At 46.6% G+C, this 26,119-nt stretch overlaps 1 protein-coding gene across 2 annotated transcripts; it reads left to right on the forward strand.

Moving 5' to 3' along the window:
• Positions 1-1,158: 1,158 nt before the first annotated feature.
• abca5 (ATP-binding cassette, sub-family A (ABC1), member 5) lies at positions 1,159-25,637 on the forward strand. 2 transcript variants are annotated; one of them, XM_083904956.1, is made up of 39 exons: positions 1,159-1,282; positions 1,713-1,863; positions 3,161-3,239; positions 3,375-3,526; positions 4,476-4,662; positions 5,800-5,973; positions 6,069-6,166; positions 6,974-7,200; positions 8,114-8,255; positions 8,339-8,527; positions 8,803-8,950; positions 9,065-9,242; positions 9,331-9,389; positions 9,470-9,759; positions 11,349-11,468; positions 11,552-11,690; positions 13,490-13,580; positions 13,671-13,810; positions 13,912-14,028; positions 14,210-14,408; positions 14,480-14,643; positions 15,835-15,965; positions 16,049-16,186; positions 16,288-16,398; positions 17,198-17,368; positions 17,458-17,565; positions 17,707-17,844; positions 19,510-19,578; positions 19,662-19,753; positions 19,856-19,967; positions 20,055-20,172; positions 20,260-20,351; positions 21,207-21,382; positions 21,908-21,983; positions 22,077-22,171; positions 22,886-23,158; positions 23,350-23,429; positions 24,149-24,204; positions 24,314-25,637. In XM_083904956.1, the coding sequence occupies exons 4-39, from the start codon at positions 3,404-3,406 to the stop codon at positions 24,461-24,463; spliced, it is 4,971 nt and encodes a 1,656-aa protein (XP_083761082.1). In that variant the 5' UTR covers positions 1,159-1,282; positions 1,713-1,863; positions 3,161-3,239; positions 3,375-3,403; the 3' UTR covers positions 24,464-25,637. The 2 variants fall into 2 exon arrangements, with proteins under 2 accessions (XP_083761082.1, XP_083761083.1); XM_083904957.1 differs by lacking the exon at positions 3,161-3,239.
• Positions 25,638-26,119: the final 482 nt, after the last annotated feature.

The following is a 26,119-nucleotide window of genomic DNA, read 5'->3' on the forward strand; positions in this document are numbered from 1 at the left end:
ACTTTTCTCACCTAAGTCCACGTTTCCATACATATCACAGATTTTCCACAATCGCAATTTACGTTTTACCCATTTTCTGAGCTCTGAAATTGTGTGGGCGTGGTCTTCTCTCACTCTAAGAAAAGTATTAAGTAAAATATCCAAACAAACTTCTCTCCTGCCCACAATTTCCTACTTAAACAAACATTTTTTACATCAAAACGTTGCTATGGTTGTTGGCTAACCCTGTGTGTTGTTTTTATTTTCATACGACTTGCGGTTTTTCTTCAAATCACCTAATTGCGCAGAGAGTTCTGGTCAGCGCTCTCATCCACGCCCATGTTAAAAACTGTGATTTGGAGTTTGGAAATATTACGACGACAAACTTTTTAAAACTGTCATTAATCTCTCAATTCACTCCCGTTTCTCACGAAATTCAACGTGGGCGCAGCTGAACGTCTTGTGACGCTCACGAACCGAGAATTTTTGCTCTATCATCTACCGTTCATGAATTATGACAAGTTTAAAAGATGCTAGTTTCCCTGTTTCTTCTGGGTTTTCGACAGTTAACGACAGGTGTGTGTGTGCGTGTGTAAGAGAAGGAGAAGGAGAAGGAGGAGGGGGAGGGGGGAGGGGGGAGGGAGGAGGGGGAGGGGGAGCACACAGGAAGTAGGTCACCCGAAACCGGAAGTGCCCTGTAACTCGCCCATATATTGACCGATTGACTCGAAAAACACAGAGTGCAGAGTCCAGGACTTACCCGGCCTGCTGGTGGCTTTTGGCCTGGCGGTGGCGCCGGCGGAAACGAGGACCCGCCCATCGCTGCTCGCAGCTTTAATTTCACATTATATTTGGTTACATTAAGTTACATTTCTGTGAAAATGAGTTCGAAACCCCTGATCTGAAGTGTTACAAGGTTACAAACGGCCCCGAAACAGATTAAAGAGTAAACAAACGACAAACGAGAACAAAAATAAAGCTTTACATTTCCTCTTAAAACGCAGAAAAAGTACCTTGTAATGGACGACTCAAAGCAGCAGAGGGCGCTCGTGTAACACGTAAAATGGCACAGCAAAAGAAGAAGCGGAGCTCGGTGATTGGCTGAGGCCCTGACAGCCGGAAGCGGTTTTTTTGTTGTTGTTGTTTTTTTTTTTAATGACAACAGGAAGTAGAGACGCTAGCTGTTTAGCTCGTTACGTCAGCTCGTTTCCGCAAAAACTTTCTGGATATTAAAGACATTTATGACGTCACGCTGATGAGTCACATATCCAGAGCAGACACGTGTTAATGTGTTCGAGTTACCGTGAGTATCGTTATTTACGTTATTGGTAGTTTGAGCGCTTAGGATTAGCCGTGTATTCTTGGCTAACGAGGCTAACGATGTCCCGTTAGCGTCGCGCGCACACACACGCACACATGAGTGGCTCCGCAGAAACACCTGTGTTCGTCACTTTATGTTCACTGGCATGTTTTACATTCATGCGGATGTAAGTCGATGCTTTGATTATGTTTGGTTAACGCATGCGTTGTGTTTGTTTGACACAAAACGCGTGTAGCAGCGCGTTAGCCTCGGCTAACGGCACGTGAAACACTTTTCTTAATGTCTCTTTTTTTCATACAGCTTTTCAATGAATTCTCCTGTTTAAACACGCATTGACAGGCGCACGTGCACGGACGCACGATGAGTTTCACTGTTGACTTTTGTGTGTGTGTGTGTGTGTGTGTGTTTTCAGGATCAAAGTGTTTCATCATGTTTCACCCTGGATCTCAGACCTCCTGAGGGACCATTGGGGATCCGTGTGAGAACGAGCCTTTCTCCGTTGTCACCGTGCAGAGCAGACGGCGTGTGCTCGTCCTCAAACATGTCCGTCGAAACAGAGTGAAGTGAGTCCGCGTGAGTCCGTGATTGTGTGTTTGTTTATGTGTCGGACACTCGGCACGTGCAGTGTGCCAAATAGCCATTAATAATCGGGGGAGGGGGGGGGATCTTATGTACGTGCATATATGTATGCGTGTGTGTTTGTATATATTTGTATGTATGTACATATACGTGTGTGTGTGTGTGTGTATGTATGTATATATACGTGTGTGTATATATATATATGTGTACATATATATATATATATATATATATATATATATATATATATATATATATATATATATATGTATAAGTATATATATATATATATATATATGTTTATATATGTGTGCATGTGTATATGTGTCTATATATATATATATGTGTACATGTATACACGTATGTATGTATACATATACGTGTGTATGTATGTATATATACACGTATGTATGTATATATGTATGTGTGTATGTGTATGTATATATATGTATAAGTATATATATGTTTATATATGTGTGCATGTGTATATGTGTGTATATATATATATATACACACATATACACACATACATATATACATATGTATATATACACACATAAACATATACATACACATGTGTATAAATGTGCACACACATACACACGTGTGTATATATGTATGTGTATTTTTATGCATATACGTACGTACGTATATATATATACATACATACATACATACATACGTACATTGATATATATATACATATATATATGTATATATATATACATATATACATATATATATGTATATATATATACATATATACATATATATATATATATATATATACATATATATATATATATATACATATATATATATATATATATATATATATATATACATATATATATATATATATATATACATATATATATATATATACATATATATATATATATATATATACATATATATATATATATATATATATATATATATATATGTATGTATGTATGTATATATATATATATACATATAGCGCCATTTGGAAAGCAAAAAAACAACTTTTATTTTGTTTTCTTTCTTTTTTTAAATTATCGAATGTATCGATGACGTCAAAAATGACGTCGATAATCGTCGTAAAAATTCCGATAACGATAAATTTCCGATACATCGCGCAGCCCTGCTTTCTGTCATGTTTTCAATCGCTCGCTCCTCATGTTATTGATCCGCACACGTAACACAGGTGCATTCAAGGTGTTTTACTAGTCCAGACCTACTTTACCCCCCTGTATTTGGCACAGTGCTCACGTGTCTGTTATATTCATGACCGTGCAGTCGATGGCCGCCTCCTGATCACCTGTGGTCTCTTCCTGACCGTGGCTCACCTGATGTGTGTCTCAGGGACAAAGCAGAGGTTTGTGAGGTCCTTCAAACTTCTGTCCACATTCACGAGTGAACCCTAAGTGACGCCATCTTGTCTCCGTTCCCCGCGAATGATCGTCAACAGCGGTGTGGTTTTTAACGCGCTCTCTTGTCTCGGAACCCGCAGTTGAGGCCAGTGTCGTGGAGACTGAGGCGATGAGTCATGCTGAGAGCTGCCAGTCCTCACACAAAAGAGACGCTGGAGTCTGGCACCAAACAAGATGTCTCCTCTACAAGAACCTGCTCATCAAATGGAGGACGAAGCAGCAGACTCTTCAGGTGAGTGTGCAGGTGTTACTGATGTTGTGGGGACATCTGTGGACACAGTCAAAAGCAGTGTGTGTGTGTGAGTGTGGGTGTGTGTGTGTGTGTGTGTGTGTTTGTGAGTGTGTGTGAGAGCACCAAGCCATATGTGTGTGTCTGTTTGTGTGTGTGTGTGTGTGCGTTTGTTAGAGAGACTGTGTGTGTGTGTTTTAATCTGTTTGATCATTCAAAATATTTGATTACTAATGAAAATTTACTTGTAATGTGGAATTGAACTCAAATGTGTGTGTGTCTCTGTGCCTGTGTGCGAGACTGTGTGTGTGTGTGTAATCCTCGCTCACACACACACACACAATCATGATGACTGACGATTGTGTTACTGTGTGTGTGTGTGTGTGTGTGTGTTGTACTTGCGGCATACTGAGGACCAGTGAGGGGTTTTTAACCAACAAAGTGAGGACATTTTTACAAAGTGAGGACATTTTGTCCAGTCCTCACTTTGTTTTCATTTAAATCACTTCCTTTGGTTGTAAACATGTTATACTCTGTTTTTAACACAGGTCCTCAGTTTGGTACAAAAACCCGTTTTCAACCCTGGTGTTTCACACACTTCGCTCTGGGGCTCCACCTGCAGACATTTTATGGTACTGCACCCAGTAGTTCTTTATAGGTGTCATAAAGTAGATATTTGTAATTGTGTTGATTTATAAAGTGTAAATGCTGGTCCTCACTTTGTCAACAACAGTCCTCAGTATGCAGCAAGTACAAGAGTGTGTGTGTGTGTGTGTGTGTGTGTGTGCAGTTATGGGATCAGAACACTCATGCTGATCACCTTACGCTCGTCTCATCTATTTTTTAACTCGTCTCACGTTTCACAGCAAAAGAGACGGCGACTCACGGAGAGCAAACCACAGTAAAAGCATTCTTTTTGTCGTCACCTGCTTCTTTGTGTGTGTTTGAACAGGAGTTGATTTTGCCTCTACTGCTGCTGGGCGTCCTGTTACTCATCAGTGCCGTCAATCCTCACGTTAAGTACGAAGGCTTCGCCACGATGGAGCTGCAGCCCAAAGACCAGGCCGCCGTCGTCCTGGGCTACACGCCCATCACCAACACCACCAGCCTCATCATGGAGGGCGTGGCCCAGGAGATGCGTAAGTAACTGTCGCAAGACTGGAGACGAGTCTGTGTTCTCGACTGTTATTGATCTGTGTCAGTGATCGGAGGACAAAGACATTTAGACCAGACGGTTGTATGAGGTCATGACACACAAGCAGCACTATGTCAGCGCCCCCTGCTGCAGGGAACCTGTCAGTAAAAACATGGCCAAATCTGTCAGTTTAAGTCTCTGATCTCTACGTCACACGTTCACGTCTTTATCTTCACTGTTAGACAGACTTTAACAACAGGAAACTGAAGTTAGTAAACCACTCACTCTCCCACACCAAAGTCACTCACTCTCCCACACCAAAGTCACTCACTCTCCCACACCAAAGTCACTCACTCACTCTCCCACACCAAAGTCACTCACTCTCCCACACCAAAGTCACTCACTCTCCTACACCAAAGTCACTCACTCACTTTCCCACACCAAAGGCACTCACTCACTCTCCCACACCAAAGTCACTCACTCTCCCACACGAAAGTCACTCACTCACTCTCCCACACCAAAGTCACTCACTCACTCTCCCACACCAGTCACTCACTCACTCTCCCACACCAAAGTCCACTCACTCTCCCACACCAAAGTCACTCACTCTCCCACACCAAAGTCACTCACTCTCCCACACCAAAGTCACTCACTCTCCTACACCAAAGTCACTCACTCACTTTCCCACACCAAAGGCACTCACTCACTCTCCCACACCAAAGTCACTCACTCACTCTCCCACACCAAAGTCACTCACTCACTCTCCCACACCAAAGTCATTCACTCACTCTCCCACACCAAAGTCCACTCACTCTCCCACACCAAAGTCACACAATCTCCCACACCAAAGTCCACTCACTCTCCCACACCAAAGTCACTCACTCTCCCACACCAAAGTCACTCACTCTCCCACACCAAAGTCCACTCACTCTCCCACACCAAAGTCTTTTTCTCTATGGGCTTTGGTGTGGGAGAGTGAGTGGATTATAAAGTCTAACAGTGGAGATAAACACGGTCCTAAAGATATCGTAGTCTTAAACCGACGAAGCACAGTGTGTCACTACTTCGCACGACCACGTTTAGCCACGTGACGGGAGTGTTGGTGTTCTGCCGGTGACACATGTCCTCTGTGTGTTTGCAGTCATGCCGCATATTCTGGAGATGTTTGCTAGTGAGGAAGACCTGGAGAACGCCAGCCTCTCTGAGCCAGCCAGGTTTGTCGGTGTTGTGTTCACTGACAGCTCTGCCCTGTCTTACAGGCTGCGTTTCCCGCAAGGCGATCTGCCTCTGCCCAGTGATTACAGTGACTCTATCGGTAAAAACCTAAGTGTACTGGGTTCTAAATTTTTCATGGTGTTTTTGTTGCGTTTCTGTATCTGATGGAGACCTTATGGGCGTGTCGTCTTGTAGCCAGCTGTTTCAGTGGCTCGAGGAACTGCAAAGCAGCTAATTACTGGTACTCGGGCTTCGTCCAGATCCAGTTTTTGATCGATGCAGCCATCATCCAGGTGAGCACAGTCGTGTCGCATGTATCTGTACGTTGTTCCTTCTGTCCATATTCAAAATGAAAATTTAAAAAATGACCAAACATTGACTTAAAGGTGCATTATGTAATAAATCAAAAGCAACTGGCCATAAAATCCTCCTAATATGTCACAGAGACTCAGGAATAATGTTCATATAACAAACTGAACTCACCAACAACAACAGTACAGACAATATTTGCATTAAAAAAAATATTTTGCAGACTGCAAATCATGTTTATGTTTTGAAATCATGTTTTGGCGTCATGTGGCGCCACCTACCATTGTCTACCAATCATTGCAGTCAGTAGAGTCTCAGCTCTAGTGCAACCACGGGTTGCCAGTTACGTCAGGAAACAAAACCTAAAAGACCTTGGTATTTTGAATTTGAATGTAGTTTTTGGCCACATTCTTACATATGGTGCCTTTAACCCTCCACATGAGGGTCACTGGAGCCGATCCCAGCCGACACAGGGTGAAAGGCGGCGTCACTCTCACATTCACACCCACAGTCAACAATGAACCTCTGTGTGTTTGTGGGAGCCATTTTGCTGCAAGGCAACAGTGCTAACCGCACACACACCAACGTGTGTGACCATGATGTTAACAGACATGTTTCTGCAGATCAATGTGTTTAAAAACCTGAATACCTGAGAACTAGGATTATTAGAAAGAAAACATAATAAAGAAACACTGAAATACATATGTCTCTTTTGTTTGAATATGGAAGGAAGAAGAAGTGATTTCTCCTGTGACGGATGTTTGTGGTTATTTTGGGATGTTTGCGTGCAGATGCAGACAAAGCGCCGGATGCGGCCTGAGGTGGATCTGAAGGTGTTCATGATGGGTCAGCCTCCTTCTGTGGCGGTGCACAAATTCCCGCACGCTATCATCTCCATTTACCTGGTCCTGGCCTTCACGCCCTTCGTCACCTACCTCATCGCCAACGTGGTAGCGGAGAAGGAACACCGTCTCAAAGACACCATGAGCATGATGGGACTCTACGCCTCCGCTTTCTGGTATCAACAAGAGCCACTCGCACACTAAAGCACCTGTAAACACACACCTCTAAACAACACATGCAAACACCTCTAAATAACTGCAAACACCTCTAAATAACAATAAACAACACCTGTAAACAACACCTGCAAACGGCTGTAAACACACACCTGCAAACACCTGTAAACACACCCGTAAACATCTGTAATCACCCGCAAACACCTGTTAACAACGCCTGTAAACACACACCTGCAAACACCTGTAAACACAAACCTGCAAACACCTGTAAACACACCCGTAAACATCTGTATCACCCGCAAACGCCTACAAACACCTGTAAACAACACCCGCAAACACCTGTAAGCAACACCTGTAAACACGCACCTGCAAACACCTGTAAACACCTGCTGACACTCGTTAACACCCTCAAACACCTGTAAACACACTCGTAAACATCTGCAAACACATGCTAACACCTGTAAACACACACCTGTAAACAAACACCTGCAAACACCTGTAAACACACACCTGCAAACACCTGTAAACAACACCTGCAAACACCTGTAAACACGCACCTGCAAACACCTGTAAACACGCACCTGCAAACACCATCAAATACCTGTAAACACACACCTGTAAACAAACACCTGTAAACACATGCTAACACCTGTAAACAAACACCTGCTAACACCTGTAAACACCCGCTAACACCTGTAAACAAACACCCGCTAACACCTGTAAACACATGCTAACACCTGTAAACAAACACCCGCTAACACCTGCTAACACCTGTAAACACCTGCTAACACCTGTAAACACATGCTAACACCTGTAAACACACACCTGTAAACAAACACCCGCTAACACCTGTAAACACCTGCCAACACCTGCTCACACCCGTTCATGCTCTGGTTTGTTTGTGTTCTATCACAGGTTGTCATGGGGCCTCCTTTACGCCGCTCTGGTGACCATACTGTCCGTCATGATGTCCGTCATCTCGACGTACACGGCACTTTTCCCCAACAGTGACGTCTTTATCATTTTCACCCTCATCTTTCTTTATGGAATATCTTCTGTGAGTGAGCGTCGTTCTCGGTTTGAATCCTCGCTGTTTCAAAAGGAGTTGAGTGGAGTTTCTCATCAAGTCTCTCTCGACAGATCTTTTTCTCCTTCATGCTGACTCCGTTATTTAAGAAGCCTAAGTTTGCCAGCACAGTGGGCTCCATGCTGACCCTGGTGTTTGGCTGCCTGTCGCTCTTCACCGTGCTCATAAAGGATTTCCCTCAGCCGGTGGTCTGGCTCCTGTGCCTGCTCTCCCCCAGCGCCTTCTCCATTGGGATTGCACAGGTAATGAACTGCACCTCGTTGGCTTCTGGTTTAAGCGTGAAATGGTCCCACACTTTGGACATTTTCCTTCCTTTCACGTCTGCTAAAACGGTCTGTGTGGAACAACGATCCCTGCGCTGAACGGGCCGCAGAGCGTGCGAGAGAGGAATCGAACGAATACTCGAGTAATCGTTGCTGCCCTACTTCACTCACCACCGCCGCTGTATCTCGGACACAAGAGAGAAGGTGTGTTTGGTAATGACGTGTGTGTGTGTGTGTGTGTGTGTGTGTGTCAGGTGGTTTATCTGGAGGCTCAGGAAGTCGGCGCCGTGCTTTCTTCTGTGACTAACGGGCCTCATCCTCTGTACGTGCCTCTGATCATGCTGGTTCTGGACTGCTTTCTCTACCTTCTGCTGGCTGTTTACCTGGACCAGGTGCTGCCCGGTACGCACACACACACACACGCACACACACGCATGCACACACTCTCTGTCAGAGCGTGGTTCATTCACTGCTGTGATCACGTGTAGTAGATGTTCTGTCGTGTGTGTTCTGCAGGTGAGTTTGGAGTGGGGAAGTCCGTGTGCTACTTCCTGAAACCGTCCTATTGGTGCAAAGGCTCAAAGCGCTGCATTGAAGTGAGCTCGGTGTACAACTTGGAGATGAACGGCGCCACCACTGGTGATGAGTTTGTTGAGCCTGTGTCACCGGAGTTCAGAGGGAAAAAAGCTATCCGGTAAAAGTCTGCACTCACTTTGACTCTTTACTTTAACGTGAAAGCCGCGTTTTCCTCTGACTCTGCTTGTGTTTATCGACTCTGTCAGAATCCAGGACATTCATAAAGCTTACAGAGTGAAGGGCAGCGTGGTGGACGCTCTGAGAGGTGAGTCCTGCTTGTCGATCAAACGACAGCCGAGTGTTGAGGGTCACGGTGGTGTGATGACGTGGTCTCTCCTCCCTCAGGTTTGTCCTTTGACATCTATGAAGGCCACATCACGGCTCTGCTGGGACACAGCGGCGCAGGGAAGTCCACGCTCATAAACATCCTGTGTGGCATCTGTCCGCCCTCCAGCGGCTCCGCCTCCATCTACGGCTGCTCTGTGGCAGAGATGGCCCACGACGGCTCAGACCTGAAGGAGCTGGTTGGAATCTGTCCACAGTTCAACATCGTCTTCGACGTGCTGACGGTGGAGGAGCACCTGAGGATGTTCGCTGCCATCAAAGGAATTCACCCCGCAGACAAGGACGCAGAGGTAGACATCATCGGGCCAATTCCAATTCCTATCTTAACCCTCAAGCTCAACCCTCAATCTTAACCCTCAATCTTAACCCTCAATCTTAACCCTCAAGCTCAACCCTCAATCTTAACCCTCAATCTTAACCCTCAATCTTAACCCTCAAGCTTAACCCTCAAGCTTAACCCTCAAGCTTAACCCTCAATCTCAACCCTCAAGCTTAACCCTCAAGCTTAACCCTCAATCTTAACCCTCAATCTCAACCCTCAATCTTAACCCTCAATCTTAACCCTCAAGCTCAACCCTCAATCTTAACCCTCAATCTTAACCCTCAATCTTAACCCTCAAGCTCAACCCTCAAGCTCAACCCTCAAGCTCAACCCTCAAGCTCAACCCTCAAGCTCAACCCTCAATCTTAACCCTCAAGCTCAACCCTCAATCTTAACCCTCAATCTTAACCCTCAAGCTCAACCCTCAAGCTCAACCCTCAATCTTAACCCTCAATCTTAACCCTTAAGCTTAACCCTCAAGCTTAACCCTCAATCTTAACCCTCAACCCTTAATCTTAACTGGCCTCAAAGCCAAGTGTTGAGGGTTATTTTGTCACTTAGAAATGGGACACCCCTTAAATGCAGATTACGTCTTCTGGCTGTAGGGGGCAGAATAACGCCAAAGCTGCGTCTAGTCTGTCAACTCCAAAGAAGAAGAAGAAGAAGAAGAACACATTTACGTCAGGATTATTTTTTACGATCCGTTTGTCAGTCAAGTTATTAGGTTGTCAGTTAGTTATAAGATGATACTCAATACCACAACCACGGACATATTCAGCTGACAGCAGTGGCGTGCACAGACATTTTGGGGGGCAGGTGCTCAGTGAAAAATAAGGGCACTTTGTGCAGCATGTGGATTTCTTTCTTGTTTTTCTTACTTGTACAGTGACCTTGGGTTTTTGCAAAAGACGCTTTATAATTCCAAGTTATCATTATTATTATTATAGTAGTTATAGCAGTTTGAGATTTAAAAAACAACACCAAAGGTGTCAGAACTGTCAGAACAAAAAAAGTGTCAAGAGTTAAATGAGTTGTTCATGAGTTGTTTAAAAAAACAACATAAAAAAACAACAAATTTTCACAAGGGCACTTGCTTGATCCAGAGGGCAAATGGCAGGTACTATAGCACCACCTAGTGTCTACCTGTGCACACCACGGCTTATTGAAAAGTAAACCACACCGGCCGACTATTGACAAAAGATCGTAAAATAAAAGTAAATGTTACACAACAATGACGTCAGTAATCCATAATATGGGCCTAAACTAAGATAATACAATGGTTTTCATCATTTTTATATCTCTATCTATCGCCATCTTTGTTCTGTCAAAACACTCAATGCATTCTGGGTAGCCCTTTTCCTGGTCTCAGAAAATCTCAATATTGAGGGCGATGCAGCCCTTAAACTTGGCCGCCAACTTAATTTTTCTGAGAATCAGGACAGCACTTTTGAGATTGAGGGTTAAGCAAGGAATTGGAATTCAACCATCATCTGTGTGTGTTGGTGCTGACGCCGTCACAATGTTTCTTCATGCTGTGGCTTTGTTCGTCCTTCACAGGTCACCAGAGTGCTGAAGGACCTGGACTTGGAGAAGATCAAGAGTGCTCGGGCCAAGAATCTGAGCGGAAGCCAAAAGAGGAAGCTGTCGGTGGGCGTGGCCATTCTGGGAGATCCCAAGGTAATCCCAAGGTAGCATAGTGGACTTTGTACCAACCTGTCAGCGTTGAAGCTTGTTGCTCACGTCACGTGTGATGTCGTCAGGTCCTGCTGCTGGACGAGCCCACGGCCGGCATGGACCTGTGCTCCAGACACCAGGTGTGGTCGCTGCTGAGGAGCCGCAGAGCCGGCAGAGTCACCGTGCTGAGCACACACTCCATGGACGAGGCCGACATCCTCGCTGGTGACGACACAACTCACACATTCACATCTTTTTTATGCTCGAGCATATAGCGTTCGCACCGTTCCGTCCGTCCGTCCGGACTAAAATGAATACCTTCCTGTGCGCGTACGGCCTTCACATTTTGCAGGATTGTTTAGTGGGTGAATATCTCCAGGCGTTTTTTTTTCGTTTTGTCCAAAAACCTTTTTTTGAATTTTTCGTGAATTTTTACGTGTTTTTTTGCGAGCTTGTCAACACGATAACTTTACAAATATTCGACATATTGAGGTCAAACTGGCACTGTCCATGCCTCTTACAAGTATCTTGGACAAGTACGAAGATGGGCGACCTTGACCTACTTTCCAAGGTCACCGCTGCACACCACATGTCCAAAGTGGCCTTCATTGCCTATGCAAATTTTGCTTTAAAATTGGCATTAAAATGTGGGCGCGTGGACTCAGCGCGGAGCATTAGTAGTCTTCGACTATCACCACTCTAGTTTGATTGTTGTTGTTGTTGTTGTTGTTGTTGTTGTTGTTGTTGTTGTTGTTGTTGTTGTTGTTATTATATGATGATGATTTTCAGGTTCATGCAGACTTAGACAACCGCAGACTTGATAAGCAGTGGCTTAGGCATTCGCCCATCCAGTAATAAACACAAATAAGCATTTATTAGGGACCGAGCACACGCAGTTTGTGTAGGACCTTATTGTGATTGTGATTGAGTTATTATTATTTTCCTTTTGCCGGAAATTATGCTACTATTTTATCTCACCGTGCCATAGAACGCTGGGAATGCAAGACTTTATGATCCCAGTTTGATAGAAATATTGATTTTATTGATGTGGATATTGAATGATATCATGACCCAGATACAGCTGTAAACTCTAAGTCGACTAATTGGTCGACACGCTCTGGCTCGACCAAAATTGTGATTGGTCGACTCGTTTTTTTTATTATTAATAATTTTCTTTTATGGTGAATTTCATTAGAGGAGGAAAGTACCAAGTCTAATAGGGGTGTTTTAGAGCACAGGTAACAGCCTGTCTTCAGAGAACACCCCCCTTGTTTTCCACTATTTTGGTTTAGTCCAGCCCAGTGGGTTGTTGTCGCTCCGTGGCTCATGAGTGACAGACAGATTAGCGTCGCCATTAATTAGACGTGGATTTTAAAGCGGACCTAGACCTGAAGTTCCTATTAATGCTGTTTTTTAGTGTGTATCTGCGTCATTACCTTGTTTCAGAACTTTGCAAGCAACAGTTTGCTTTTCACAGCTCTACTACAAACATGGCATGTCATTTAAAAACGGTAAGCTAAAGTTGCTCCGTCCGTTTTGAGTATGAACATATCAGAATTATTATTATTATTATTTCAATGTTTTGGTCTAATAATCGTTGATTGGTTTTATAACCTCAGGCTCACCTGTCCGCAACAGCTATTGTGTCTCAGCCGTGAAGCTGAGCTCCTGTGTTCAGTCTCGCTCTGTAATCCTCAACACTTATTGTGCTGATATGGCTAGTTGACATAGCACATTATTTATCAGATATCACAGGCTATGGTGTTGCGCAGAGGCACGTAATACAAAACGCTGTCGGAGCCGTCAGACTCTGTTGAACTCCAGCCACGGCTGCGGCTCTTTTCAAATTAAAATAGCCGCACTTGCAAAGCAAATACCGATTCGTCGATTTTTAGTCAAAATTTCAGGGCTTTAGTCGACCGAGAGTTTCTTTGGTTGATTACAGCCCTACGTCAGCATCGTGACCTTGTTCTTTGTCAGCGTGTGAAGAAAGGACGTGAGGTTTGTGTCTTTGTCGTCTCCAGATCGTAAAGCTGTGATCTCCCAGGGAAAGCTCAAGTGTGTCGGCTCGTCCTTGTACCTGAAGACCAAGTGTGGCGTTGGATATCACCTCAGGCAAGCACACGGTTTGACTCTGCACAGACCTTTGTATAATGGCTGCATCATCGCAATCGTGAGTCATAACGTCATGTTTGATCTTCTCAGCATGTCTGTGAGTGACGCGTACGAACATGGAGAGATCCTGTCCGTGGTCAAGAAGCACATCCCCAAAGCAAACCTGTCTCAGCAGCAAGAGGCCAACTTGACCTTCACACTTCCGTTTGAGAGCGTGGCCACATTTCCAGGTCAGGTCTGAGTGTGTGACACACACACACACACACACAACACACACTGAGCAGCAGCAGCTCCTCGTCATTAACACTCTGCTCTTTCTTTCTCTTTAAAGCCTTGTTCTCTGAACTCGATAAATGCGCTCTTGGAATTATCAACTACGGGGTTTCCATGACGACACTGGAGGACGTCTTTCTACGTTTGGAGGCAGAAGCTGAAGTGGACCAAGCTGGTGAGTGTGTTAGGACACACACTGAAGGACAAGAGTGTGTTTAATGTCCCTGTTTAATATGGTGGTGCGTTTAATGTCTCCGTGTCCAGACTACAGTGTGTTTAATATGGTGGTGCGTTCAATGTCTCTGTGTCCAGACTAGTGTTTAATGTCGTGGTGCGTTCAATGTCCCTGTGTCCAGACTACAGTGTGTTTAATGGCGAGCAGGCCGAGGGCGAATGTGACGACACGTCTCTTGAAGACGACGACCAGGAGCTGCTCACGTTCACGTTCAAGTCGGACTTGGTGTCGGGTCAGGCTCTGTGGAGGCAGCAGTTCAGCACCGTGGCCTGGTTGCATCTGCTCAACATGAACAGAGAGAGGAAGACCTTTGTCTACACGTGAGTGTGACCGTGACACACACACACACACACACACACACACACTCACCGCGCTCTCTCTCTCTGTGCAGGGTGGCCTTATTCCTGGTGTGTCTCACCTCCGTCCTCATCTTGGCGCTGATCACAGGAAACCTCATTCGCTCCCGAGAGTTGCAGCTCCTCCCCATTTACCTGGTGAAAAGGAGCGAAGCTCCTCGCAGATACTCCACCAGCCTCCTGGTCCGGAACTCCTCAGGTGACCACACCTTCTTTGTTGTAAGGTTTCCATGGCGACTGACCGGGGAAAAGACGCGTGATGTCGTCATGTTTACGTGCCACGACACCGTTTACCAGTTAGCTGCATTAGCGCCGGAAAAAGACACGTGTGATGTCGTCGTGTTTACGTGCCGCGACACCGGAGCCCAGGCACCGTTTACCACTTAGCTGCATTAGCTCCTTTAGCGCCGGAAAAAGACGCGTGTGATGTCGTCATGTTTACGTGCCGCGACACCGTTTACCAGTTAGCTGCATTAGCTCCTTTAGCACCGGAAAAAGACGCTTGTGATGTTGTCATGTTTACGTGACGTGACACCGGAGCCCAGGCACCGTTTACCAGTTAGCTGCATTAGCGCCGGAAAAAGACGCGTGTGATGTCGTCATGTTTATGTGCCGCGTCACCGTTTACCAGTTAGCTGCATTAGCTCCTTTAGCACCAGAAAAAGACGTGTGTGATGTCGTCATGTTTATGTGCCGCGTCACCGTTTACCAGTTAGCTGCATTAGCGCCGGAAAAAGACGCGCGTGATGTCGTCATTTGTTTACGTGCCACGTAGCGCCGTGAGCTCCTTTAGCGACGTTAGCTGCGTTAGCGCCGTTAGAGCGCCTACAGTGGAACTGGAGCGCTCTGTTTATGACAGGAAAAGAAATTAAGCAGCGTACCTGTGTGCTGCGTATGTGTGCCTCTGTTTTTAAAGTTCAGCGTTACTTTCCAGACGCATTTTAACAGTCGGGAGTCACGTAAACACGACGTCACACGCGCCTTTTCCTCGTCAGTCGTCATGGAAACGCGTCAACGTAGACGCCCATCACTAGTTTCCATAAAAGAATGAAGTGAAGCTGTGCTACTAAGTTCATCCTGACTGAGTCCACCAGCATGAGAAGGCGGGGCTTGGTCAAAGCAGGTGTAACTGATGAAACACCTTTTAATTCTGATGTTTACTGAGAGCAATAGACAAATACTTGGAGAGCTTATTTGAACAAAAGAACTGCTTTTAAAGAACGTTGTGTTGTCTGGTTCAGAGCAGGCTAACTGCACAGAATACATCGCTATGGTAACTCGGAAAAACGACGTTCAGACGTGAACTCGGGAGCATGTGTGGACGTAAACCTGAGCTCATGTTTGACGTGAAGCAGCTTCAGACTCGTACGTTCTGCTCTTTTTTCCGCAGGCGCCGACATTTCTGACTTCGTCCACAACCTGGAGGCTCAGGACATCAAAGTGGAGATGATGAAACGCGGCGGCGACTACACGGACGCGGCTCCACACAGCGTCGCCTTCAACGTCACAGGATCCAGAAAGGTCGCTTTGCTGTTACCGTGGTTACCGTGTGATCACGCGACCCCTCGCTAACCTCTCTCTCTCTCTCTCTCTGCCGTAAACAGAAGTTCAGGTACAGCGTTGCGTTCAACAGCACTGCGGTCCACTCTCTGCCCATGGCCGTCAACATCCTGACCAACGCTCTTCTACGAGGTCTGAAAGGCAACGGAACGATCCGAACGTGGGTCAAACCATTTCAGCATGTGAGTACGAAGCGCGCGCGCGTGTGTGTGTGTGTGTGTGTGACGGAGCTCTCCTTTGTTTGCACGCAAACATCTGAAACGCGTGGTGTTTTCTCAAACAGAGAGTTAAAACCGCGGCCGTGACGGTGGTCTACCTGGAGGCGGTCATCGTGGCAGTGCTGGCAGCTGGAACACCAGCGTACTTTGCCATGGAACACATCCGAGACCGAGAGGTAACCACGCTTCCAAGCGCTTCCTCTCAGTGATGTTTACTCACGACGCCGTAGATCTGTCAAAAGTATTTGACGGACAGACCCATCGACGACGCGTTAAAGGGATAGTTCGGAAGTTTGGACATAAGACCTGTTTTCCAACTCAGCCGGTGTGATGGAGACGTCTGGAGACGTTTTCAAGAAATTTCATTCCGATTCAGTTCTTCTAGTTGCCGAGTTCGCTGATGCTATGGCTAGCGCAAGTCAATGATACAAGTTAGCATGGCATTAACACTCATACCGACTCCACAGTGCACCAGAGGCAAATCGATTGTAACGGCAGACTATCAATGTACATATCTGTGTTGATAGAATGTTTGAAATAAAACCAACCTTGCAATTTGAAGGATTTATGTCTCAGCAGCAGAGAAAGTAGTCCCTCAAAAATTCATGCGATGCGGCATATTTTGATTCAAATATTATTCTATCAACACAGATATGTACATTGATAGTCTGCCGTTACAATCGATTTGCCTCAGGTGCACTGTGGAGTCGGTATGAGTGTTAATGCCATGCTAACTTGTATCATTGACTTGCGCTAGCCATAGCATCAGCGAACTCGGCAACTAGAAGAACTGAATGAAATTTCTTGAAAACGTCTCCAGACGTCTCCATCACACCGGCTGAGCTGGAAAATAGGTCTTATGTCCAAAATTCCGAAGAACTATCCCTTTAAGTGACGCTCCGTCGCAGCTCTAGTCCACAGATGCTCTTGTGAGAGTTGTACGCAGTGATCTTTAACCGGTGCTTTTTTTCTCAGATTAAGTGCCGCTCCATGCTGCGTATCTCCGGCCTGCTGCCCTCGGCGTACTGGTGTGGCCAGGCGGCGGTGGACATCCCCTTCTTCTACCTCATCCTGTCCCTCATGTTATTCAACGTCTTCTCCTTCCACGCCGAGAACCTGTTCACCTACGGCAACGTCATCGCCGTGGTGCGTACGACAGACGCAGTGACGCTGACTCGCAGACGCAGTGCGAGGTCACGCAGAGTCGCTGACGTCACCTCTCTGTTGTCTTTCAGGTCCTGTGTGTGCTCGGCTTCAGTCCGGCCATGATCCTCTTCACTTACATGTTTTCCTTCTCTCGCGTCCTGAGCAACAGGGACTTCTTCTCTGTTATCTCCATCATGGTGAGTGAGCTACATTAGCCGCCTGTTGTGACTCTGATGTTTGCTCACTGAATGACCTGTGCTGACCTGTGCTGACCTGTGCTGACCTGTGCTGACCTGTGCTGACCTGTGCTGACCTGTGCTGACCTGTGCCTGTCGCAGGTGTGTATCATATCAGCTTTGCTGGTTCAGCTGGCGTACATCAACAACAAGCTGGAGCTGACCAAGAACCTGCACAACATCCTGTGTGTCCTCAACCCCGTCTTTCCTCTCCTGGGCTGCCTCAACTGCATCACCACGGTAACAGCTTCTTCTTCTTCTTCTTCAATATTAGGCCTGGGAGTCTTTTACCATCTCACCATTCCGATTTTGGCGATACGATTCCATTCAAAATCGATTTTCGATTCAAAAACGATCACAATGATTTCTGCTTCAATCTGTGGGTGTGCAAAGGACCATCTTCTCCAATCACAGTGGACGCATTCTTTTTCACATTTATTAAGTTATTAAATAGCATAACTACCAAAAATAAAGGTGCCTCTTTGTTATGACGACTGACCGGAAAAATACGCCCGTGACGTCATGTTTACGTGACTCCAGATTTGTTACAATGAGTCTCTAAAGTAACGCAAAAGTTTAAAAACAAGAGACGCATACGCAGTACAGACCGCTCCAGTTCCACTGTAGGCGCGTTAACTGCGCCAAAGGAGCTAATGCAGCTAACGGCGACCAAAGGAGCAAACGCAGCTAACGGCGACCAAAGGAGCTTATGCAACTAACGGCACTAAAGGAGCTAACAGCGCCAAAGGAGCTAATGCAGCTAAAGGCGACCAAAAGAGCTAACGCAGCTAACGGTGCCAAAGGAGCTTATGCAGCTAGCGGTGCTAAATGAGCCAATGCAGCTAAGGGCGCTAAAGGAGCTAATGCAACTAACGGAGCTCCAGTTCCACTGTAGGCGCGCTAACGGCACTAATGCAGCCAAAGGAGCTAATGCAGCTAACGGCGCTAGAGGAGCTAACGCAGCTAACTGGTAAACGGTGCCTGGACTCTGGTGCCGCGGCACGTAAACATGATGTCACACGTCTTTCTGTGGTCAGTCGTCATGGAAACATGAGTCTTTATTAAAAAAAATAAATATATAACAAAACATTTTTCTGATTCTGGGTTATTCTATATTTTCCTTGATTCTGAATCGTAGTAAAAAAAAAGTCTCTAAAGTAATGCTAAAGTTTAAAAACAGAGACACACATAAACAGTACAGACCGCTCCAGTTCCACTGTAGGCGCGCTAACGGCACTAATGCAGCCAAAGGAGCTAATGCAGCTAACGGCGCTAGAGGAGCTAACGCAGCTAACTGGTAAACGGTGCCTGGACTCTGGTGCCGCGGCACGTAAACATGATGTCACACGTCTTTCTGTGGTCAGTCGTCATGGAAACATGAGTCTTTATTAAAAAAAATAAATATATAACAAAACATTTTTCTGATTCTGGGTTATTCTATATTTTCCTTGATTCTGAATCGTAGTAAAAAAAAAGTCTCTAAAGTAATGCTAAAGTTTAAAAACAGAGACACACATAAACAGTACAGACCGCTCCAGTTCCACTGTAGGCGCGCTAACGGCACTAATGCAGCCAAAGGAGCTAATGCAGCTAACGGCGCTAGAGGAGCTAACCCAGCTAACTGGTAAACGGTGCCTGGACTCCAGTGCCGCGGCACGTAAACACCACAGCTTTCTGTGGTCAATCGTCATGTAAACGCTACTCTTTATAAAAATAAAAATAAAATACTTGGACATTCTGAATCGTAGTAAACGAGAATTGGGGGGCACACCGATTACATATGATGTGTCACTAGATAGATCTATATCTATAGATGTGTATCGATGGATATAGATCTATATATCTCCAACTGTGTGTTACTTTGCTGTTGTTGCCTAAATTCAGATGTTTTGTGTGTATTTACAGGCGTCCTTCATCCCCGATCTCTACGAGGAACTCGCCTTATGGAAGAGCCTGCTCATCGCCATTGTAGCCGTACGTATCTCATCGATGACAATTGTGTGTGTGTGTGTGTGTGTGTGTGTGTGTCCAGCCATAATCTGTGTGTGTGTCTCCAGCCCTACATACAGATCATCCTGCTGCTCTTCATGCTTCGGTGGCTGGAGATCCATCACAGAGCGAGGACAAGGAACAACAACGGCTGCTGCAGGTGAGCCGCTCGTAGCTCGTAGCTCGTAGCTCATAGCTCCCGTTTTAAAGACGGCGTCCGAGTTTCAGCTCCTCCTCCCTTTTTGTCTTTAACCCATCGCAGGAGGAAGTCCAAAGAGGAGAAGAACCCAGAGGAAGGTCTGACCGAGGACCAGGACGTTCGGATGGAGAGAGACCAAGTGCGGGAGGCTCTGTCCTGCCATTCGAGTGATGAGGTGCATCAACAGCTCATGGCTTCACTGCACAGCACCAGCGTGGATCTGTGCGGTTATTCACCGTCGTCTCTGTCTCTTCCTCTGTAGAAACCTGCCGTGGTGGTGAGTAACCTGGGCAAACGCTACACAGGCAAAAGAGAGGGTTTCTCTCTCACTAAGACCAGGAAAGAGGCCGCCAACAACGTCTCCTTCTGCGTACGCAAAGGTACGTCTGTCGGGTTTCCACGGTAACCGTGCTTTAAAGCCAGCGTATGTGAGTGTGCGCTCGTGTTCACCTGTTGTCTCTCCTCAGGTGAGATTCTTGGACTGTTGGGTCCTCACGGAGCAGGGAAGAGCACCATCATGCAAATTCTGTCAGGTGACACTGAGCCCACCTGTGGACAGGTACTACAGTCAAAACAGTCCAAACTTTATTTATACACACACACAGAGACAAACAGAGACACACACACAGGTACTTCAGTCAAAACTTTATTTATACACACACACAGAGACAAACCGAGACACACACACACACACGGGTACTACAGTCAAAACAGTCAAAACTTTATTTATACACACAGAGACAAACTGAGACACACACACACACACACACACACACACACACACACACACACACACACAGAGGTACTACAGTCAAAACAGTCAAAACTTTATTTATATACACACATAGACACACACACAGGTACTACAGTCAGAACTTTATTTATACACACACACACAAACAGAGACGCACACAGAGACAAACAGACGCACAGACTCACACACACTCACACTCTCACACACTCTCTCACACACACACTCATACTCACACTCTCACACACTCACTCATACTCACACACTCACACTCTCACACACACACACACACACACTCTCACTCACTCACACACTCTCACACACTCTCACGCACACACTCATACACTCTCACACACACAAACACCCCCTCACTCATCCTCACACACTCACACTCTCACACACACTCTCACTCACACACATACACACTCACTCACACACACACACACTCACACACACACTCTCACACACACACTCTCACACTCACACACTCTCACACTCTCTGACACACTCACACACACACTCACACTCACACACTCTCTCACACACACACACACACACTCTCTCACACACACACACACACACACACATACTCACACTCTCACACACACACACACACTCACTCACTCATACTCACACACTCACACTCTCACACTCACACACCAGGTGGTGATGGGAGACTACAGCACAGAGCTGGAGGTCCTGGACTATCACCTGGAGCAGGTGGGTTACTGTCCTCAGACCAGCCCTCTGTGGCCCAGGATCACTCTGCAGGAACATCTGCAGATCTATGCTGCCATCAAAGGTCTGAGGGCAAAGGAAGCACCAGCCATCATCAGCCGGTGAGTGTCCTTCACTGTCTCCTTCACTGTCTCCTTCACTGTGTCCTTCACTGTGTCCTTCACTGTCCCCTTCACTGTCTCCTTCACTGTCTCCTTCACTGTCTCCTTCACTGTCTCCTCCACTGTCTCCTCCACTGTCTCCTCCACTGTCTCCTTCACTGTCTCCTTCACTGTCTCCTCCACTGTCTCCTCCACTGTCTCCTCCACTGTCTCCTTCACTGTCCCCTTCACTGTCTCCTTCACTGTCTCCTTCACTGTGTCCTCCACTGTCTCCTCCACTGTCTCCTCCACTGTCTCCTCCACTGTCTCCTTCACTGTCTCCTCCTCCTCCCTCCTCCTCCTCCTCTTCCCCCTCCTCTTCCTCTTCCTCCCCCTCCTCCTCTTCCCCCTCCTCCTCTTCCCCCTCCTCTTCCTCTTCCTCCTCCCTCCTCCTCCTCTTCCCCCTCCTCCGCTTCCCCCTCCTCTTCCCCCTCCTCCTCCTCCTCCTCCTCCTCCTCCTTCATGTGTGCTGTGTTTGCTCCTCAGTGTGGTCAGTGCTCTGGAGCTCAGAGATCATGTGTATAAGGAGGTGAAGACTCTGTCAGGAGGAGTAAAGAGGAAGGTGAGTGTTCATCATTCATGTTTCAGGGTGAACGCAGACTCACACATCAGCTGTTACTACACAATGGTTGTGTGTTTTGTGGACTGTGTGCAGTTGTGTTTCGCCTTGACGATGCTGGGATGTCCTCAGATCGTCCTCCTGGACGAGCCGTCGTCTGGGATGGATCCAAAGTCCAAACAGCGCATGTGGTGAGAATATGTCACATCGCCAACATACAGTCCTGGTGATTTATGTGGAGCTCGCAGGGTTTACAATGATGTGATGATGACATGTTTTTACTACACACATGGACACACACAGACTCACACACACACACACACACACACACACACACACACACACACACACTCACACACAGAGACTCACACACAGACTCGCACACACGCATAGACTCACACACACACACACACATACAGACTTAAACACACACTCAGAGAGACGCACACAGAAACACAGACTCACACACACGCACAGACTCATACACACTCACACACATAGACTCACACAGACACACACACACGGACACACACACTCACACACACACACTCACACACAGAGACACACACACAGAGACACAAACACACACGGAGACACAGACTCGCACACACACACACACCCCCACACACAGACTCACACACACACATGCACAGACTCACACACAGACACACACAGACATACACACAGACTCACACAGAGACACAGACGCACACACACTCAGAGAGACACACAGAGAGACAGACACACAGACTCACACACACACACACACAGAGACACACACACATGTACTCACACACACCTAGACCACACTGGGGTCACAAAGGGAGGCGTGGTCACAAAGGGAGGCGGGGTCAGTGGACAGGTGTCTTCAGACAGGAAGTAGCTGTCAGTGTCTTGTGTCACAGGAGAGCCATGAAGGCAGCGTTCAGGAGCGGTCAGCGCAGCGCGGTGTTGACCACTCACTACATGGAGGAGGCAGAGGCTCTGTGCGACCGCGTGGCCATCATGGTGTCCGGTCGGCTGCGCTGCATCGGCTCCGTCCAGCATCTGAAGGGGAAGTACGGCCGCGGCTACAGTCTGGAGGTCAAGCTCCGGGACCGCGGGAGGGGCGTCCAGCAGGGGGCGCCGCTGCACCGGCACATCCTCAGGATGTTCCCTCATGCTGCTCGACAGGACAGGTGAGACACTCCCGCTCTCTGCCTCCCCCTGTGTCTGTCAGTGGTACTGCAGCCTCTGGTTTTTTCCCCTGCTTACAGGAGAGTTGTGATGATAACTGATGCTTTTGTTCTTCACTCTGATGATCTGATGATCACATGATCACATGATCATGTGATCACATGATCATGTGATGATCTCTGTTTGTTTACAGCTTTGCATCTTTGATGGTTTATAAAATACCTATGGACAACGTGAAGTCTCTGTCCAAGGCTTTTACTGACTTAGAGAATGGTGAGAGACACACACACACACACACACACACAGAGACAGACACACAGACACAGACACACAGAGAGACACACACACACAGACACACACACACACACACACACACACACACACACACACACACACACACAGACACAGACACACACACACACACAGACACAGAGACACACACACACACACAGACACAGAGACACACACACACAGACACACCGACTCACACACACAATCAGACTTTCACACACACACACAGAGAGACACACAGACACACCGACTCACACACACACACACACTCAGACTTTCACTCACACACACACACAGACTTTCACACACACACAGACACAGACTTTCACACACACACAGACACACCGACTCACACACACACACACACTCAGACTTTCACTCACACACACACACGCAGACTTTCACACACACACAGACTTTCACACACACACAGACACAGACTTTCACACACACACACTTACACATACAGACTTACACACAGACTCACACACACACAGACTTTCACACACACAGACTTTCACATACACACACAGACTTTCACACACACACACAGACTCACACACACACAGACTCGTACACACACAGACACAGACTTTCACACACACACACTTACACACACAGACTCACACTCACACACACACAGACTCACACACACACACACACACACACTCAGACTAACTTGTGTGTCTTTTCCTCTTCAGCGAAACAAACCTTTAACTTTGAAGAATACAACTTCTCTCAGCTGACCTTTGAGCAGGTGAGTGTGTCACAGTTCTCAGTGTGAGCAGCAGGGGGCGCTCACAGTGTGAGCAGCAGGGGGCGCTCCAGAGCAGCCTCTTCATCGTTCTAACTCTTTGTTTTTCCAGATTTTCCTGGAGTTTGCGAAGGAGCAGGAGCAGGAGGAGGAGGAGGAGGAGGCGCGCTCCCTCAGCACCACCTTCCAGTGGCAGCGTCTCAGCGCGGACGCCGCCGGACACTCGGCCAATCACTGCGACAGCACGGTGCGGCAGCTTTAAGCTCCGCCCTCTGGTGGCAGACTCTCTCACACACACACACACACACACACAGAGAGAGTCACTGCTGCGCCTCCCTGTGTGTGTGTGTGTGTGTGTGTTACCACGGCGACGGGGAGGACGCTTCTTTCTTTCCAACGGCGTTTTTAATCTTCACATGAGGCGAACGTGAAAAAAGAATCATGTTTTAACGTAAAGATCGCTTCTGCCTGCCTGACGGGGGCGCTATAACTGTGTGTATATATGTGTGTGTATATATATATATATATCATTTGTCTGTTTGTCAAACTTGTTTTTTTAAAGAAATGGGATTAATCCACAGGTGTCTACGCGCTCTCTCTCTCTCTCTCTCTCTCTCTCTCTCTCTCTCTCTCTCTCTCTCTCTCTCTCTCTCTCTCTCTCTCTCTCTCTCTCTCTCTCTCTCTCTCTCTCTCTCTCTCTCTCTCTCACACACACACACACACATTGTGAGAGTGTGTCAGATTATTTTTTGGTCATTGTGGACAAACGCTGGGATGAGGGAGGACACGACCTTTGACCTCTCGTCTTCTTCACTCACCGGAAAACGTAGCACGCTCGAAACCGGGCTGATGACCTCGGGTGCGGGGGGCGGGGCTTGTGGTGGTTCTTTTATTTTGAAGGTTCTGTTTGACAGGTAAACTCCACGCGTGGAAGTGAAGAAAACTTTATTTAAAACTCTTTATTTATTTATCTGCACACTTGGCTCCGCCCCCTCTGCTCTTACATGAGGAGGTGTAGAATCAAAATGGCCGACTGGCGTCTTCTTCACTGGGCGGTATCCTGCCCCATCCACTGATTCACCTCTGACCTCTGGACCTTTTCCCGGAACTGGATTATTTTGTAAATTGACTGGACTGATATTTTTGATGTGTCTTATTCTTTAGTTTGGGTGAACGCCTGAATTATATATATATTTAATATATTTGCACTTTGTTCTTTGATGTGTGTGTTACACTGTTTACGTGTGTGTGTGTGTGTGTGTGTGTGTGTGTGTGTGTGTTTCTCGCGAGTCCTTTCTACTAAAATACCAAACCAATGACATCACATGTTTTTATTTATGTTTGTGTCCGACATCCATGTGAAACGTGCTCAGATTCAGAAAAAATAATACAATAAAATGTGAATTTTTGCACACACACATGGAGGACATGTTTATTATGGTCTGTGCTCTGCTGTGTGACTGTGACCTCATCAATAAATGTTCCTCTGACGAGAACCCGTTATTTGTGTCCCCTCCACTTATTTTAACGTCGATCACTGCTGACTTCGTGATGGTTTTGTCTCGGTCCGCTGAGCGCCTGTAGGGGGCGCTGTGGTGCCGCCAGAGATCCTGATCATTGGACCGAGAGAGATTTAACTAAAACACGTATGCATTATTTTTATTTATTTTTTTTACTCTTGATTGTTCTCGTTTCGCAACTTTATTTTGAAGACATCACCGGAAGTGTTTGAACGACTCGTGTTGCACTTCGCGCTGCGGCCACAGAGGGGCGCTGTCCACCGATGACTCGTCAAATTGCCGATATTATTTCACGCACGTTTTTGTTGACAGTTGACATCAACGAGTGACGTCACTCTCGCCGTCTAAATATGTTGACGTGTTTTATTAAAGTCGAATGCGGGCGCGTGCTCCTCGTA

The sequence above is a fragment of the Microchirus variegatus genome (genome assembly GCF_963457635.1).
Source record: "Microchirus variegatus genome assembly, chromosome: 18".
Taxonomy (NCBI): domain Eukaryota; kingdom Metazoa; phylum Chordata; class Actinopteri; order Pleuronectiformes; family Soleidae; genus Microchirus; species Microchirus variegatus.